The 20030-nt window shown below is 40.3% G+C and overlaps 1 protein-coding gene across 2 annotated transcripts; it reads left to right on the forward strand.

The window, feature by feature from the left end:
- The first annotated feature begins 3120 nt into the window (after window positions 1-3120).
- Window positions 3121-19432, forward strand: ric8b (RIC8 guanine nucleotide exchange factor B). Of its 2 annotated transcripts, none has more exons than XM_049574087.1 (10): window positions 3121-3339; window positions 3790-3837; window positions 3932-4561; window positions 6561-6655; window positions 9442-9592; window positions 10069-10167; window positions 10393-10537; window positions 10748-10892; window positions 11031-11150; window positions 16165-19432. In XM_049574087.1, the coding sequence occupies exons 1-10, from the start codon at window positions 3256-3258 to the stop codon at window positions 16268-16270; spliced, it is 1623 nt and encodes a 540-aa protein (XP_049430044.1). In that variant the 5' UTR covers window positions 3121-3255; the 3' UTR covers window positions 16271-19432. The 2 variants fall into 2 exon arrangements, with proteins under 2 accessions (XP_049430044.1, XP_049430045.1); XM_049574088.1 differs by having other exon boundaries at window positions 3122-3339; window positions 10072-10167.
- The last annotated feature ends 598 nt before the right edge of the window (window positions 19433-20030 follow it).

Here is a 20030-nt window from a genome sequence, read left to right on the forward strand (position 1 = left end):
TTGTTGCTCCTCTCCCCATGCGGTGACAACACAGTGGGGGGTTGGGCCAGTAGCACAAGGGCCACACTGCAGAAAGAATTACATTTCTATAGAGAGAATGTCCTGCTGTGCTGGGGTCATTGCACCTCAGTCCCATAACCTTTGACCTCTGACCCCTGCCAAGATTTGTATTTATTGGAACATAGATCCTCTGTGTTGTGTCTCTCCGAAATGCTGCAGGATTCACGACCAAGACTCTGAATACAGAAAAACCTGTAAAGAGCAAAATAAAATGGTGACCCACTACTGTGGTTTAATCATCTGACCTGAGTGTCAATATCAATATGTGCTGAAGATTTCAGAGGAAGATTGGTGATCCTGGGTGTGCACAAGGACGTCACTGTCAGCTGTGAGAAACGTGCTGCATGACCAGAAGGTTTCATTCCTGGAATCACCAAGACACTGCTTATACAACATGTACCTCCCTTTTTATATGCTTTAAAATGAGTCTATCACACTTTGATTTGAGCATATTTCCTCTTCAATCTATCATTTATTTGTATGAAACTAAAAAGGAAAAACAACAATTACAAAAACATATTATTTCAACTTTCAAACTGGGTCAATGTTCTTATCCTCCCAGATTAAGGTATTCAATTTGTGTGCCTGTCTTTGAACTGTTGAAGGAAAACTACAAAGACAAAGAGAAAACAAACTAAGGTTCAAACCCTGGAGTTCGTTGACGTGAGCCAACTGCAACCATCAAATATCCTAAACCCATTTAAAGACATTGAAAGTGGCACTGATTCATCAATAACTCATCAGGACGCATACATGTCTGCAAAGTCACATAAGTGGCTCCAGCAAGTCTGAGTCTTTGTAAGAAAGCTTCCCGACTTTTTTTCTGTACGCTCAAATCAACACTCCAGTATTTGTTTTCCATTAATAAATAGTTTTCATTGGCTACATACTCCGTCTCACTGACACTGTTGACCCAGTGACACACAACATGGTATTTAAATCATGTAAACCAATGCAAAAAGTCATGTTTGTTAATTTTTCAATAAGAATTTCTATGCAAGCCTTTTTTCATACGACGATATTTTGACATCAGTGTGTGTGGTAACCCAGTCTTCTGAAGGACATCTTATAATATTCTGTGAAGCATGGGCCGATAACGAGACACCGGGGCACTGGGCACAGGCATGCAGAAGGCCACACCATCTCTCCAACATAGGAGCAAGACTTTATAATTGTGTAGCGTCTTTTTGTTGTTGTTTTGCATCTCCTTTTAGTCGTTAAAAATCTCCCTGTGGTTTTGCATCTCTTTAGCCCCTTTTCCACTGCACAAAAAAACAAATAACTACAAATTAACATCCAACTCTTGTATTTAATGGGAAAGGTTGCAATCTGCATTCACTGCTGGAACAAATGACTCTGCAGTAGTCACAGATATATTTTGGCTCAAGGTCCAATTAGCTTCGATCAGCAGTGATGGAAATATGATGTCATCTGGATGGCAGCATATCTTTCACCAAAACCCGTATGTACCATGGGCACTAACACAGCTGCACACCATCACAGATGCTGGCTTTAAACTTTGTGCTGGTAACAATTTGGATGGTCATTTTCTTCTTTAGCCTGGAGGACACAATGTCCATGTCCATAAAACAATTTTAAATGTAGACTCATCAGACCACAGCACCCTTTCCCACTTTCTACCAGTCCATCTCCGTGTGTTTTTCCAAAGTGTTCCTGATATATTAATATCGTTTATACAAGTGTTTTTTTTTTATCTTTTTGTGCCCAAGGCACACCAAAGGGCAAGCCAAAGTCTCAAGGCACGCCTGTATTTATATCTGTGCACAATAGCTTCTATTACGTGTGTTATCACTCTTATCACGACATAAGACAATAAAAATAAGAAAAAATAAGACAGGTAGCTTTCGCGATACTGCCAACTCTGTTTTCTTTTGGTGGTAGGGTTGTCTTTGCTGGTGCTTTGTTGTAATTTGCTCTGTATAATAAAGTGATCCAGTGTCCCATTCTCAGAAATCTTCTTTTAAATGTTATCACCTCTCACACTGGCTGCCAATCAGGGCTTTTGATATGTCACACACCAATAATCCCTACGCGTGAATGTGACAGATTGGTTGCCTGTGAATGTTTTTCTAAATTAAATTGAATTAAATTACATTTCTCTGCTGGAGTTTTTCATCTTTATTAAGAAATTAGTTCGCACAAAACATACTGATACAGTCAATAAAAAAATTGTTGATAACTTTTTGTATAGGCCCAGTTCACTATTGCAATAATAATGTGTGGTTACCACAAAATCCCACGGCACACCATTTGGGAACCACTGCTTTATACAATTATATCTGTTTTTAATGCAGTGCCATCTGAGGGATCAAAGGTCACAGTCATTCAATCAATCAGTCAATCAAACTTTATTTGTATAGCACTTTTCATACATTAAAAATGCAGCACAAAGTGCTTCACAGAATAAAAACAAACAAAAATAATACATACATATTGAAAACCCGCCCTTCCCACCCCCACATATAAACACACACACAGAGAGTCAATATAGTCAATAACATATTCAGTGTTGGTTTACAGCCTTGCTCCATATGTGCAGAGATTTCTCCAGATTCTCTTAATCTCTTAATGATATTATGGATTACAGATGGTGAGATCCTTGAATTATTTGAAACTGTGCTTTGAGAAGCATTTTTCTTAAACTTTTGGAAGAATTGCATTTGAACAACTGAGCCTTTCGAGGTTGTCCCTTTCATACCCAATCATGACACTTTAATCTTTTACTGATTAAAATGTTTGCCAGTGAAATGATCCAAATGGGTGTTTCTGAGCATTCAACAATTTTCCAAGTCTTTTGATGCCCCTGTCCCAACTTTTTTGGAGCATCAAGTGAAAAAAAAAAGGAGTAAAAAGTAGAAAACAAAATTGCAAATCACTGCATTTTGTTTTTATATATATTTAACACAGTGTCAGTGTCAATAACCAGACTGCTGATTGGAGTATTTAGATGCTATAATTAAAAACAAAACAAAAAAACCTGTATTGCACATGTATTTGTAGTACAGGGAGTGAGCCCGGTGATGGAGACAGTCAGGGGAGTTTCCCTGTTGACAGCAGCAGCAGACCTAACTGACACTATCCCACTAAGCTAGCCTGTCAGCTAGCTAGCTAGCTGCACAACACCCATTGGTCACGTCTAAACCAAGCTAACTACTCTATCATCAGATATCCACCATGGATTTGAATACCGTCGTGTCGCAGCTTGAAACTGCCAACGAAGAGGATATCGAGAAGCTTCTGCAGCAGTATAATCGAGAGGTAAGCGGCGTCTCTACTCGTTTTCACGTTAACCAAAACAAACGGCGACGGTAACGTTAGCTAGCTAGCTAAACAGCTCGCTTTGAGTTAGCTAAACATCTTAGCAGCCGAATAAGCTAACGTGTTAGCACTGTCATATGATGTGTCGTTAAACATATTACATCAACGATATGAGTGAGGCAAACAGGACCTGGATACGTTGTTTACACCAATGTAGTGCCGATAATGCAAACCCTGTCTGCTCACAAACCATGTTACTAACTTACACCCTACGTTAGAGTTTACGTAGCAATATAATCACAGATATGCTAATTCATTGAGATCTCTGGGAAATAATCACATCCATTTCACAGATGCTAGGGCTTTGGGCTATTTGTTATAAGGCATGTTTAATATGTGTTTGTGATATGAGTTGTTTGGTGTCCACAATGAGCATCTTATCTGTTTCAGAACAGTCACACCTTCAGTTTTGACCCAAAGGAAGAAACCCTGCGGAGTGTAAGTACTAGTTATATGAGCAGCTGGTTATTAGGTCATCAGGGCAGCTCAGTTATGTTGAAATCTATAATTTTGTCGCTCTGTGTCATTTCAGAAGCTGTGTCAGAGTGTGTTGTCAGTCCTCGAGAGGCAGGTGCAGCCCAGCTGTCAGCAAACATGTCTGGTGACACTCCGCATCCTGTCCAGAGACAAGCGTGTCCTCGCACCTGTAGCCACCAGGGAGGGCATGTTGATCCTGGGAGGCATGGCGAGGCTGAATGCTGGAGAGGAAGGAGATGACAACCAGAAAAACTCTCAGGAAGACACCCAGTCAGAGGAGGAGGAGAGGGTGGTGGTGGAGGCTTTGAAGTGCCTATGCAATGTGGTGTACAACAGTCCTGCTGCCCAGCAGGTCAGTGTAGATGTGCAGCTGGCTCACGGCCTCTGTGCCAGCCTGCGTACAGCCCGCACATGGCACCATGAGGTGGGCCTGTTCACACTGCGCCTTCTCTTCCTGCTGTCTGCACTGAGACCTGATGTGAGAGGGGTTTTGAGGAGAGAATGGCATGCTGTGAGACTACTGACAGAGGTGCTGGAGCACACCCTGGATGTGCGCTGGGTTGGTCCCTATGAAGCTGCCCGTCCAGATCCGCAGGCCCTGCCCATGCCTGCTGAGGACAATGAGCGAGCAATGGAGGCACTCAAGGCCTTGTTCAACCTCACACTGTCTGACTCTGGTGGTGAGGTGGGTGTGTTGTGGTTATATGTTTTAAATCTCTTGCAGCAAGCTAGTGATTTGGGTTTGTTGTCTCAGTCGTTGTTGCGCACAGGGTTTAAGAGAGGATCAAGTATGCATCACCAGAAACGTAAATGTTTCTGGCTCTGTCATTTGCTCAATTACAGACTGTCCTTGTCCAGAGAGATCATATACCTGCTCCCCACAACAGCCAAATTATATCTATTACTAACCATTTATCCTTTTTATATCTCTCTGAAGAAAACAATTGACCTATTAATAATTTACTGTCAGTGTAAATGTGACATAGAGTGTAGAGTATCTTAATTAAAACAGTGCAGCTCAAGATACTTCAAAATTTATTGCACAAGCTCTGCACTGCGTCATTAAGATAATCATTACATGTCAGTTTACACACCATCAGGAGCATTCATCTAATTCATAATAAGCTGTGACCAGTTAAAGGGCCAGAGCAGGTGAGACAGTTGGTGACAAAATCAGTATCAGGTGTATAGGAGGAGTCCTCATGTGTAGGTGTGCCAGTTTCAGTACGCAGTTGTTGTTGTTAATATTAGTGTTTTACACCTGTGCTTTTCTGTCGATGACAACTCAAAATGGTCTTCTGAGTAGGGCTGCAGCTTTGTGATGTCAACTTATGTGATAAACACATCATGAAATACTGCAATATTGCGCACAGGAATTTTTTGAGTTAGTTGAAAGAGATCTTTCTTTTTCGTCATCATCATTATATTTTTATTCAATGCCTTTTACTTTCAGTACAGTTTGCTCAGTAAAAGAATGTTGAAAATATTTCCCTTTCATTTTTCTAATATAATAATTTGTTGTGTTTTAGCAGTAAATTCAAAGCGGTAGAAAGGCAGAACTGAGTACACTTAAATATCTTTTTATTTATTAAATAAGTAACATACAATATATATGATATTCAGCAATGTAACATTTCCTCATATCAGCCCAACTTTTGAGTAGGGCTGCAAAAAATGCCAAAAAAGGGTAATTTTCACTGAAAATATTAAAATGATGATGATGTGATTTTTGCTGGGGTCAGTATCCAAGAAACATCATGACAGACCTAAAGCCATCCTTATAGAAGCCTTTTATATTCATCCATATCAAACTTATTTTGCAACTTGATCATGAAATACACAGTTAATTGGAAATCACAGACATGATTAGACAGGTTGCACTCACTAAAATGTGCTTGTTTCTTATTATCTTTCATATTGAGGGTGTGTAATAACCAGTGTGTGACATGTAAATCAGACTAGTCACTGTCAGAAATGTCCAACTTAAGATAGGTCTTCTTTACCGCAGACAATTTGACATGCTATAGTCAGACAATCACAGTTGATTCTGATAACATCTACAGTGGCTCTGTTCTATCAGATGTCCCAGATAGTGTGACAGGGAGCCAGCATGCACAACACCAGGACCCTGAAACTAAAGCAGCTCAAAGGTCTACAGACACACAGAGGCCAAGAAGTAATGTCATTATATCCTGTGAATGAAATGGGACGCTATTTGGTACATATGCTTTTGGACCGCATGGCAAGTATTTGATTTTGATTGATGCCATTCATGATGTAGGTATCATGCAGTAGTTTGAAGCTACAGCTGATTTCTGAAAATCACCATTAAACTTAGCAGTCTTGCCACATTTCATGCAATTTGGACTGAAGGGGACACATGACCGCAAAGGCTGCATCTGACAGTGTAAGTCTTGATGACACCAAATTGAGATTGTAGTTTTTAAGTTTGACCCTGCTCTCCTCTTCGATACTGTAGAAGACTCCTCTTCCTCATCCTGTTTTTTGAAATCTAGACAAAAAACTCTCCTAGAGCTCCTCTGTTTACAGTTTAGACTGGATGTGATGCCTCATTGACAGTCCTTGTAGCTTGAGTATTTTTCTCCCACATTGTTTTGCTTTAATTCTTAACGATCAAAGTGTCTGCTTGGAATTCATGTTTTTGTACATCTTTGATTTGATAGGAGGATGACCACCAGTTCAGACTCATTGCTGCCATCCTGCGTCATCTGTTGATGCTGAAGACTGAGACAGAGGAGAAAACAGAGGAAGCACACAGGTGGGAAGTCTGACCTCTACTGATCTTAATATTTTAAAGGGTAACTTAAACCTGTACACTATTTCCTCATGTTTTGTGACTAAGGGAACCAAAGGTTTTGAAGTTGGTTCAAACAGGCTGCGATGTAACCAGTCAGGGCTTTAGTCCACCTTTAAGTTACGTCTAGTAGAAGTGGTTCCCAACTGGTCCAGCCATGGGGTCCAGATTTCTCCTTAATTATTAGTTTGAGGTCCCACAGTTTTAATACATTCAGCCTCATACTTGTGTTTGGCCATATCATTGAGCTAGTTTGCTGTCTCTGTCAAGGAGCTGTTAGTTAGTCACTCACTCTACAGCAGAAAATGGCACTTGAAAACAAAAGCTCTGTGCTAGAAATTTACTGTACTTTAAAATTATGTGTGTTTTTTCAAACTTGACATGTTTGCAAGTCACTTGCAGTCCATTCAGAATGGGCCCACAACCCACTTTGGACAGCCACCCACCAGTTGGGAACCACTGCTTTAAAGGGCCCTACAGGGATAGATCTCTTTGGTGTCTGATAAATTTGGCAGTGGTGATTTCGGGGCTGTTTCTGGTTAATCAAAAAGGAGATCCCTTTTTAACAAAAAGGTCTGTCTCTGTCTCTAGACACTTAGAATAACAATCTGAGCCAGTCAGTGGCAAAATGAGCACTTTTAATAGATCTAAATTGATGGTGCACAAATGCCCTGACTGGTTATATTGAATCCTGTTTTGCCACTGCTGACTGCAGCCATCTTGTGCAATACTGAACCGTTTAAAAAAAACTTGTTGTTCCCATGAGTCACTTAGGCACAAAAACATGAGAAAATAGGATCAAGGTTGAAAAATACTGAAGTTACCCTTTAATCTTTAGTAAGATACACTGTGAACATTGAATACAGGTGCTTTGCACTTTGCAACCTGTGAAACTGGTCAAACTATTTGAAACTGATTTGCATTGAAAAGCACACAGACTGGCAAAGTGCTTCTACCACCACTCAGCAAACTAACTTGAACCCATGCACTGCTGTCACCTGCTGTGATTTGCATATAAGCCCCCCTCTGGACAAGCACTGTGTCCACAGAGCAGCTGGGAGTGAGAGACTAGCCACAAATTGAGACTGATAGCTTACAGTTCGATAGCAGACTGCAGTGACTTGTGGCAAAACAGACATGTGTTGCCAGAGCCTTGTTGGGAGATATCATCCTCTAAATGCTCTTATCCTAACACTGCAGCAGTATCTTCTTCTCATGGTAATTAAATGCAGGAATGCCAAGAATCTGTGGTCAGAAACTGAAAGTTAAATAGTGTCATGTAAAAGAGATTGATGTTTCTCTTGACCTGTCGAGTTAGTGGCTCAACTGGTCGTGGGAGTTTGGCCCATTGACCAACCTTACTTTGTTTGAATATAACTATATGACAGGTGGAGTGGGGGAGTGTAAACGGGTAAAGTTGTCTTTATATAGAAAACGGCCTTGAGGCCTTTGACTTTTTATAAATCAGAACCAGCTTTAAAATCAGTGTGCATCATGAATATAAGAAGAAATTTCAGATTTTCCTCACTAAACACAAACATCCTTTTTTAAATTCACTATTTAGGTCCTCTTTCCTACCTTACCCTCATTATTTGTCTCTCATTAGCTATTGCAAGTCTTCTTAGACAGTAGAAACCTCAATATTAGGGCTGCAACCAGTGATTACTTTCAGTATCCATTAATCTGCCGATAATTTTCATGATTAATTGATTAATTGGTCTATAAAATGTCAAAAAAAAGTCCACAACCTAAAGACTCTTCATTTACTATTAAACTTGACGAAGAAAAGCAGCAGATTCTCACATATATATACCAATACAGTGATGTAATTTCTTGGCTGTATTGTTAAATAACTTGTCAAACTAACAGTTATTTTTATTATCGATTAACCTGCCTTTTATTTTTTATTTCTAATTAGAAAGAAAAAAATCAACTGTTTTTCATTCTAATTGTTTCATGAACAAAATGTCAGTGAAACATGAAAGGTCCCCAACGTTTCAATTATCATGTATGACAAAGAAAAGCATCAAATTCTCAAATTTAAGAAACTTAAAATCAACATTTTTTTGGCTGTTTTGCTTAAAAAAATACTAAAACAATTATTTGATAATCAGAATAGTTGGCGATTAATTTTCCGTCGATCAACGAATCATTTAATCGAATTGTTGCAGGTCTAGTCGATATCCAGACTAAGTAGATAAATCTCAAAACTCGGGCAGCCTTGATGAATGTGCCAACTTTTTAGAGGGTAGAATTTTCTAGCTGGGGATTGATGTAATTATCTTGATAAAATATTCATTATAAAACTTAATTTTCTGTGTTTTGCTGTCCTGACAACACAGATTTGTGTAGACTAAACAATGTGGCACAGGTGGGAGTAAAATCAAATCATTCTTCACTTAAAAGCCCCTGTTTACCCCGTGTGAGCCAGATCGCACCCTGAGGTCATCTGGCAGCTCCCCATCAGCTGTTCCAAAATGTGGATTAAAAACAAGAGGTGATTTGGTCCTTTGCCACGAGGGGTCTTTGACTTTTGAACAACTTGTCTCAGGCAAAATGTTCCAGAGCTTTCATCCTTTAATCATCTACTTCACTTCTTAAACCTACCTTTTTTTTTGGGACTTGGACCTCTTCAGCCTCACAGACCCTGCTGATTTAATGTCTCCCCTTTATGTACCCCACTGTAAAATATCAAACATTTCGTAAAGATCTACAATATTCAGAGTTTTTTTCTGTTTTCTAATCTGCAGCCATGCTGTCAACCTGCTGAATAACCTGCCTGTGTCCTGCCTGGACGTGTTAATCGACGTGCCTGTCCAGGGAGGACTGGAGATATATGGTGGGAAAAACATGGATGCAATCCAGAAGTTAATAGACTTCATGGAGAAAAGAATGGACAAGGTAAAGTTCATCCTCTGTGGTGAATACAGGAAGAACCAGCAGCATTGTTTACACACTGAAAGTTACTTGTCCAAAATATCTGTTTATGTGTGGTTAATGGTTCATCTAATACTCTAATATGTCCCTAAAATAAACTAGTATGAATGGTGAAATATAATACATCACATTAGTGGAGTAAATTTACACCTGTTGTTGATGCTACAGGACGTAACAGAAATATTTTGAGCTTATGTATAAACTACACTACAAACATAGATACACTCACATCCAGCCAGCTATGGTGCGCTGATATTTAAAAGCAGTGCTGGACCTTGTACCCTTTAAATACACCCACACATGACAGTGCTGTACTGCATGTCATTCAGTTTCTCATCCACCCTTCCTCATGTTTCCCATTTGTGCACCACAGATTAAAATCAGTCCACTGTTCCAGCTTGTGCAGCTTGTGAAGTGTTTGTGGTTTGTGTCACTCCAAGCAGGGCTCCAACTACAAAGAGGGTTTGACTCCGGTGCTCAGCCTTCTGACTGAAGGATCCAGACATCACAGGGAGATCCGCAGATATATCAAAGCTCAGGTACAGTAGCAGGTTTAAACAGAGATAATATTAAAATATGTGATGTGAGAGGCGAGCAGCTGCCCTCCTCAAATGTCTGAGTAAAGTAATGACATCTCAGCCAGATTTTAATTGCCTTTAAAGCCATTAATGTGTGTGTTCATTAGCCAGTGACTAGGTGTCAGAGCTTGGTTATAGTGATGGAAAAACAATAATCTGAACTATTTATAATGTCTGTATGTACAGGTACTTCCCCCACTGAAAGATGTGAAGATCAGGCCAGAAATTGGCACCACCACCAGAAACAAGTTGGTTCGCCTTATGACACACGTCGACATGGGTGTGAAGCAGACGGCTGCAGAGTTTCTCTTTGTCCTCTGCAAAGAAAGCGGTGAGCAGTGGTCGGGTCAGGGGAAGAACACGAACACCAGATGAGAAAGCATGAGAGTGAAAGAGCAGGAATGACATCTCTAGTTGGGCACAGTTGATAAAGGAGGGCACTGTCAGCTATATGATTACTGCATATCTGTGACTTCAGCATGGCATTTAAATTATTATATTTAACTTCACAACCTTGTGTATTTGTGGTGTCGTCTTGTAGTGGACAACCTGTTGAAGTATACAGGATATGGAAACGCAGCAGGGCTCCTTGTGGCTCGAGGACTTCTCGCAGGAGGGAGAGGAGAGACTCAGTACTCTGAAGATGAAGACTCAGACACAGAGGAATACAAATCTGCAAAACCCTTGTGAGTGCTCTGCACAAGTCTTAAAATAAAGCCCTGACAATCTGATGTCAGCTTGTTTATCACATTAATGTGTACACGTTGATAATGTATGAATCTGTTTGCAGCTTTACATTAAGCTTCCTCGTCTGCTTGTTGCAGCATTAACCCCATCACCGGTCACGTGGAGGAGCCAATGCCGAACCCCATTGAAGAGATGACGGAGGAGCAGAAGGAGTACGAAGCCCAGAAACTTGTCAATATGTTTGACAAGTTGTCAAGGTAAATATAGTAAACTGGAAAATTTTTTTTATTATCAATCAAACTTAACTTACATGGCACCTATCAGTGCACTTTAAAGTGCTGTACAGGCAATTGACTAAAAGGCTGTTAAAATGGTAGAATGTTAAAAAAGCACAATGGTCAACAAAGTTTTGACAAAAATGAAAAAGTAAATAATGATGATAAATAAGTAATTATAGCAGCTGCGCAGTGATGGGTCGGGTCCAGGCGTTTTTAGGCAATTCTGAGCAACAAGCAGAAGAATCGGAAGACATTTAGGAATTTAGCAACACAATCTGCCTTTTGCATCAGCTGAGGCTTGAACTCACAACCTCTGAGACTAAAAATCAATTTCTACCTCACTGAGCTAATTAGTCAGTGACAATTCATGTGTAGCTTCACAAACTGACTAAGCCAGACATGCAGGTTTAGCTGCCATCCATGCATGGAAAAGCAGATTTCAAACCACTGTAAAAAAAATTCAGTTATTGAAACAAAAATCTGAAAATACACATATTGCATCTAGACAGCATGGAGATGTTGGTAATGTGTTTGTAACAATGATTGATTTGCTCCATAAGTGAAAAACTGATGTTGCCATTTTTACATTGACTCCAATTGTTCACATTAGAGCAAAATTCAAAATGCTGTCAAAAATTCAGTTTTTGAGATAAAATTCTGAAATTTGCCACACATCATCTACCATGACTCTAGAATTTTGTCATTTTTTCATGAACATTGAAGATTTATTTAGCAAGAATTTGCATGTATATGTTTACAATGCCATTTACAGTCAAACACTTTGATGCACTGTAGGCTCAATTTTTGATAAATCAAAAATCTGAGAAACTTAGTTTCTGTAGGACAGTCTGAAGGTGCTCTGTAGCAAGTTTGGTGTTAATTGAGCAAAAATTGTGGGAAAAGATAGGTTTAAGAAGTTTTACAGTTTTTGAAAAAAAACAATGTCATGGACTTCATAATTTTAATAGGTTTAAAGTTACCAAAGTTTCTTCAGAATTGGGGCTACAGTTTGATGAAAGTTGTGAAGTTGTAGCATGTATGGTTGATTTGTTGTGAATTTTCAAATTTTTGAACTTGAGACGCTTGCTGTAGTGCCACCATCAGGACTATTGGCTTGGGTTTACAGCTGTGGATATCTGGCATGAGACTGGACCTCTGTGCAAAGTTTGGTGAGTTTTCACCCATGGGAAGTATGATTTCCTCGGAAGAAGAAAGAAAAAGAAGAATACCTAGGATTACAATAGTGTCCTGGGAGCTTAGCTGCCCGGACCCTAATAAAGCCATAAAATTATAAAACACCTCATAAAAGACAGACTAAATGGATAGGTTTTAGTTTTATATCAGTATTTTGAGCTCTCCTCAGATCCTCTGACAGGCTGTTTCAGCATCACTGATTCATCAGGCGAACATTGGTATCTGCCAGTATTCACTTTGTTGACTTCTAACGGCCTATTGGCAAATAAGATGACAGTCCCCAATGGCAGCGGCTGATGTTTATGTTTTGTCACATTAATTTCACGCAGGCTAGATGCTGTCATTTTTTTGCGATCAGCCTTGGAAGACAGTTACATCACAAATAAGCTGCTGATTCACCACTGGCTGGGCCTGACTTTGACATGACGTAAAAAGGCAACTGTTGTGCACACGTGCAGTTTGTTTTCACATTTACTTTCAGTGAGCAGCTGCGAAGCTCTGCATCTCATATCTTGGATGAGAAGAGAAATAGAGCTGCAACAAGGCTGATATGATCATCTTTGTAAAGAAAAACACACATCTTACTATGAAGTAGGCCACCACAGATTTTTTTTTTTCCTTTTTTTCATTAATATTTGGAGGAGGACAGTATGATGTATAAACAACAAGAAAACATCAGCTTCAGCTATCAGCTACATTGTTATTTTAAAAGAGCAGTGTGTAAGACTTAGCAGTGAGGACTGCAGATTGCAACCAGCTGAATCTTCTCCAGTTTTCCAAGTGTGAACTTCTGGCTAAACTTCCTTCAGTGTTCATTGTTCAGGAGGTTTTTACCTAAAGCTGAGTTACCCACAGAGGTCTCTGTCTCTCCAAAGTAAACTGACCTGCTGATTTAAACTGGTAAAAACACTGAATAAAGCAGTTTCACGTTAAAACATTGAGATAACGAATAGCCCTATCTAGAGCCAGTGTTTGGTTTGTCCATTCTGAGCTACTGTAGAAACATGGCGATCTCTGTAGACGAGGACCTGCTCCCTATGTAGATATAAACAGCTCATTTAAAGGTAATGCAAACACAGTAATTCTTATTTTTTGATATAGATTATACATCTAAGAAAACATACTTTTTATATTCCATTTCTGCCAGCATATCCCCCTAAATCATAAACACTGCACCTTAAAATTTCAGTGTAGGCCCAGAATTTCACAATTGATGCTTCTCAAGAAAGATAGTTAAACAGCAAAAAAAAAAAAAAGCCACAGAAGTCTTTGCAAAAGAAACACAATTCATTGTTTATCAAAGTCTTGACTAAGATCATTAACTTTCTCAGTTTGAACAACTGTTGCTTCGCCCTCTCAAATTATTCATATTATTCATTGTTTGCTCTGCAGAGAGCCCCGCTGTATTTGTGTTGACCTTTCTCTAGTGAGCAGAGGCTAACATTAGTCAGGCACAATACCTGTACAAAGGTAACAGTGAGCTCGCTCCCTGCCAACCGATTCATCAAAGGAAGAATCTCTTGCTGTTAGCAGCAGCTTCAATTAGGCCCGGACTTCCAGCACGCCGCAGCATTCAGCTGGAGTAAATGGAAGCAACCGGCACGCAACTGCAGCATGATTACCGCCGCTCCTTTAATTATCACCTAATTGGGACACAGAGTCCTGGTTCCTTTTATGTGCCGCATTCAGGTTTTTTGATAACACGTGTCCTGACTTTATTCTTGTCATTCTGAGGAGCCAGTCATTGGCAAGGCAGGGAGTGGACTGAGACAGAGGCACAACTAACAACAAAGCAATTTGGGTGGAACGTGGACGAAAAAGGAAGAGACAGGGGCGAACAAATGTGCGGACGTAAGAAACCTGACCTCGTCATTGTTAAGCCAAAGAGGGGGTTGAGCTGTAATGAGGCACGTGTGCCCAGAAGAGGAAGATTCCTTTCCGAAGCCGCATCTTCTTTCTTCTCTTGCTCAGTGAAGGAGATGTGATGATGACGGGAGAGGTGCTCCCTCAGTACAGACTCTAAGGAGATCAGTCGGAGCCCTGGAAGAATGTGCTCCCCTAACTGCTTAACTGGTCCTCCAATTAGCACATATTCTGCACCTCCACCCACCCCTCTTACATCTGCCAGACCCCCAGTCCTCCGTCACTGCTGAGGAGGAGAGGATGGATTATTTTTACACTAATTGGGAGAGATGATGTTTCATGTTTTTGTTTGTTGTGTCTTGTTAGTCCTCACTGTACCTGCTGACTTTCACCAGTGATACAAGGCTGTGGACAGGTGGTGCCTCTTTGCTGGTTTTATCACAGAGAAAATGCTTAAATATTTTCAGATATAACCACACCACAGGTCCCCTCCACCTTCTTGTTAATGAACTTACATAACCTGTATATTTCCCAGGATAAATTAAATGTAATTGGGGGAATCAGTAGGAATTACATGGCCATTTATATTTGAATCTCTCCTCAAATGAATGCAAATGGGTCCTTTTTAAATCTTTGGCGGATAATTCTCTGATAAATCATCTTGGAGGGAGTGGTGACACACAGTGCAGGTATAATTGGATTAGGATGAAGGGGCAGCCGTGGCTTTGAGGAGATTAGTCTGAGCGCTGATCCTGTAATTAAACTGCCAGAGGAGAGGAGGGGGGAGAGGGAGAGAGGATGGTCAGACAGGGGAAAAAAGTGTCCATGAAGCGGGGTGGGGGGTTGTAGAGTGAGGGTCCTTGAGTTCTGGATGTAAGAGAGTAAAGATGTACAAGTGAAAGCCCTCTGTTCGTGGATACAAAGGGTCCTGGATGCCGAGTTTTATTTTAATTGGAAACATACATGAAGACAGTCAGACACTATTTTTTGACATAGGTGCAGATGTTTTCTCTGAATTCGTGCTAAATTTATGCTCTTAGGTCTATTTTGTAAGTGTTGGTGGTGCTTGTGGTTGGCATTGGATGGTGATGACTGCGAGTCACTGGTTGGGCTGAGGAAATCAACTCACAAGTCTGTAACCTTTCCTTCTTCAGACTTCTACTAGCTAGCTAGGTTGAGGTTTTCAAATGTAGAAACATTGAGTAAAGGTGGAGAAGATGGGCACCAGTGGAACTAGCATCCTGCTAGCCGCTGTACTGGTGTTGGATAATAAACTCACCAACCTACGTGCCGCATCAGCTTCCAGCAGGATGTCAGGAACTGTTACGTCCTTTGTTTCACCAAAACTTGGCTAAATCCTGGACAGTGCCATTTAGCCAGGGGACTCTTTTTCTAAATGCTGATCTGACAGAGCAAAGGACTATAATGAAAGACGGGGATGAGGTGTGTGTTTCATGGTGAAAAAAGGAGTGGTGTGTCAGTGGGAATGTGAGGTGCTGTCCTGTTCCTGCTCTGGATCACCGCTGTGTGCCGTGCAGAGGTGGCTACAGAGCGTTGCCGCTCGTATTTGGGATTGTTGTTGGGGGTCGGGATGTGTGGATGGACCACGACACTTCCTCCAAAGCCAATTGGAGTTCAAGGACACCACTGATGTTACTGATTACATCGATGAATTCACTGACTCTGTGGTGAATTTAATTTGTGCAACGGAAGCAGGTGTACCCAACACTACAGTTAAATCATTCCACACCATGGATTGCCAGAACCATCCGAAAGTGTGGACAGTTATTAAGCAGCAGCTTACATACAGTTTTACCTTGTATGATTCCTTGGGGCAAATAAATGACTGATTGCATGTTCTTTGGTTTACCTCCCTATCTAACCTCTCTCCATCCAGCGAGAGGCATCTCTGATGTTTTTCTCTTTGTGTCCACAGGCAGAACGTGATCCGCCCGATGGGGGTCAGGCCTGACGGGACGTTAGCACCTCTCGAAGAAACACTCTGTGATCCACCCGAGGACTCTGGATCAGACTCTGATTAGTGCACTGCACATTTAGGCCACATTTTCCAGGCGAAGCCCACTTGGCCCGTACACATCTGGAGCTGTGTCCCATTTGAAGGTCTGGATCCTTTGAAGGAAGGTGTCCATGAAGATGGGTCCTTTGGAGGAGTTTAAAGATGGCTGAACCTGTTTACGGTAACTGAGCAGAGGTAGCAATGGTCAGTCAGTAGATACACGCGCTGTACTGATACCTCCCAATAACTCATACTCCATTAACTTAAACTTTAATTGGTAGATATAAGCACAGTGTGTGGATCTAGAGTCAGGACCAGTCTCACTGACACTCAAACTAATGCTGGAATTTAGGATCCGGTTTTTAACTCGTACTACCAGGAAGTTGCCCTTCAAATGCAGCACAACTGGCAAGTAGTGTATCAGGTTAATGGTAAAGGTATCCACGTAACTTCTATTCATCTGTACGTTTATGCCAGGTCTACTTATACAATATGTTGGCTTGTTATAATGTCTGTCATCATGTTTGTCGTGTTCACACTGATGCAGAGGTGCACTCTGAGTTGTCATATTCACACCAGAAGCGCATTTCTCAGCGCCCGTCAGCAAGCAAATTTGCGAATCTGCTCTTTTCTAATTACACATAAAACTCTCTGTCTGCTTGTGTGTGTGTGTGTCTGATCGTCTCTCTCGCTCTCTGTTCAGACACAACTGACAAATATGTGAAGTAAGTGAGCATGAGTTGTATATTATATAATTAGTAAGTATCAGATCTTTTATATTATATCTAATATATCCTTTATATTGTTCATACTAGATTATCAGTGTGTTTTCTTACCAGATTTGCTTGCGGAAAAAATAGACCAGATGCCCTAAACTATCGCTGCAGATCGCAAGCTGGCTGTGGGGCTCGGGGCCACAGTGCATCTTGTGTGAACAGCTTAATCGCTGAACATAAGCACGGAAAGGAAGGGGTTAGCGCTCCACAGAAAATTGCTGTGCTTTGGCATCCAGTGTGAACCTGGCGTAAGGTTGTCAGAAGTATAAATACTGTAATACTTTATCGATAGCAAGTGTTTCAAACAACACGATCTCCGTTAATTACACATTTGATAGTATCAAAATTACCAAAGTGACAAAAAACAGATCTACAATCAGGTTTTCAATCCAAGGTTATGAAAAAAAGAAAAAAAAATATCCTAGTTTATGAGCTTTTGTCATTTTGCCGTGGTATCAAAAGAGGCATTAAGTGTCATTTTATATACTGGAATCAAAGTTCAAATCCTGGTATCACAATATTAACTCAATCTAGAAATATGACTTCTGGTGATCCAGCCCTGAACTGGGACACAGCTCATCATGAGGCCCTGTCGCAGCAGTGAGACATTCACCACCACAGTGGAAGTGGACTTGATGCACGGCTGAAAGACTCAACAAACAGTGGCATCGTAATGCGTAGGAGGCCTCCATGGTTACTGTTGCACCTTCCTCATTTACTTTACCGCTCCTTGAGTTTAAGAAAAAAAAAAAAAAAGAAATAGAGGTAATAATATAATTCTTTGCTGGATCATGTGTATCTCACTGAAAGCACTGTTATTATAGTTTGTTCAAAGTGTCATTGGGTCTGAATAATCATTCCTTCACCTCTGCTTTTTGTTTTACACTTTTTTTTATGTTTATCTGATTTTGTTTTTCTTTGCGACATGATGATTTTGTATATCTAGATGATTCAAGTGCACATTATACACACACACACACACACACACACACACACACACACATTTAAACATAAAATCATTGAAAACTGTTGGTTTAAAATCATGGGGCCTGTCCAAGATGGACCACAGGATTGATGTATATTTAGAAATGGGGCCGTGTCGGTGTGTGATAGATTTAATTTGCTCACAGTGAGTCTGTGTTTGGTTGTGTAATTATCATGAATGTTGCACACCAGTTAGTCGCCAAGGAAACCTTCTGAATTCAGGGCTTGTAGGTTTACTGTCACTGAAAAGGTGTTTCGGACGAGAGGACTTCCTTTCATGTAAAATGAGGAATTTGATTAGAGCGATGCAACATTTTCCTGTCCTGGATGATAGTAAACAGATAGTTTCTGCCTGTTGTGGACTCTTGACAAATGTCTAAACTACAATGATTGTTTTCTAATCTATTTTATTTTTGCCAAATGTGCATGATGTTAAATCAGGTTTCGGTGATGTGATTTTTTTTTTTTTCTTTTTCTAGATTGAAATTTTTGCTAATTTTATACAAATCCACATGTTTAGTGTCTGTATGAACTGAGTAATATTTCTTTGTGTTGGTAAAACATTAATTTAATATAAAAGCTGCCAATTCTGAAACAAGCTGCATGTTTGGCTACAACTACACAACAGATTTGGCCTCCGAACTGAAACCCTGCCTCAGATTACAGATGTTTGATGTATAAAAAAAAATGCTGATTACAATCCAGAGAAACAGAATATTACTATACCCAGAGAACATGTGTCATCATTACGGGAATCGGGGACAGTTCACTGGATTAATAGTGAATAATCATGATGAGCACATGTTTGTTTCACTTGACCTGTGAGTCACCACCACTGCCTACTCACACACACACAGTAACTCAGATAAGTGGATTAAAAGGATGGATTGATGGTGGATTAATATTAAAAGGAATATTTAAATTGTCTGGAGTCGGCCTCACACAGGCACAGAAGACTTTATGAGTCACCTTTTGAATTACATGTGACTAATTTTTTTTTCTACTTGTTAAGTCGTGAAAGGTCAGATATATAGATGAGTCACAAATTAAAGGGGAAACCAACTTTAAAGGCTGACTTGCGTATATTTAAACCTGACCCTATTCTGTCATGTGTTTGTGTACAAGTGACTAATGGAAACAACAGTTTTTGAAACTGGTCCAGTATAGCGAGAGGGCTGCAGCCAGCAGGGGCAAAGCAGGCTGAAGTGTAACCACTCGGGGCATTGCACACAGTCAGTTTAAGTTCTCCAAAAGTGCTGTTTTTTGCCACTGACAGCCTCAGATTGTTATTCTACATGTCTGACAACAATATGGGAAGTATCCCTGCAAAGTTGGACCTTTTTGTTTAGATGAAGATCCTATTTGTTTAACCAGACACAGCCCTGAATCACCCAGTTAGATTTGAAAATATGTTGGCTCTATACATGCTAAAATTGGTGTTTCTTTCTTTTACAAGGCTGTTCCTGGTTAGACAAAAAGGGTCCTTTCCATAATGTTGATTGACATTTAAGCAGGATTTATACTTGTACGTCAGCTCTATGCAGAGTCTACGACATGGCCTATGCCATCGTGAGCATTTATACTTATACGGTAGTTTGTCTGTGTCACTCTGCAGCTACACCTCCAAAACACTGGTCGGTGGCAGGTTTTCTGTGAAGTTTAGTTAATTCAAAACACACATTAAACATGGTTTAATAGTGACTATTCCAAACACGAATGCACAAATTGGCTTCACTATAACACACAGTATACACAGACAAACCATTTGTCTTTATCTGGCACATTTTCCCCATAAATACAACATGCTAACATTAATTAGCACAAGCCTATCGCATTTTACATTGTGTAAATTAGCCTAGCCGCAAGCGGGCTTTTCCTCCGCTCATATGAAGCTAGGCTAAATCACACCTGAGACTTAAAAATGCTATTTTGTTGAGGCTTTATTGTCTTCAAAATGTATTGCTTTTTATCTGTGAAATAAAAGTAAACAAAAGCTTTGTTTCCACTGAGGGAAATGGTTTCAGC

Source organism: Epinephelus fuscoguttatus, linkage group LG4, assembly GCF_011397635.1.
Source record: "Epinephelus fuscoguttatus linkage group LG4, E.fuscoguttatus.final_Chr_v1".
Taxonomy (NCBI): domain Eukaryota; kingdom Metazoa; phylum Chordata; class Actinopteri; order Perciformes; family Serranidae; genus Epinephelus; species Epinephelus fuscoguttatus.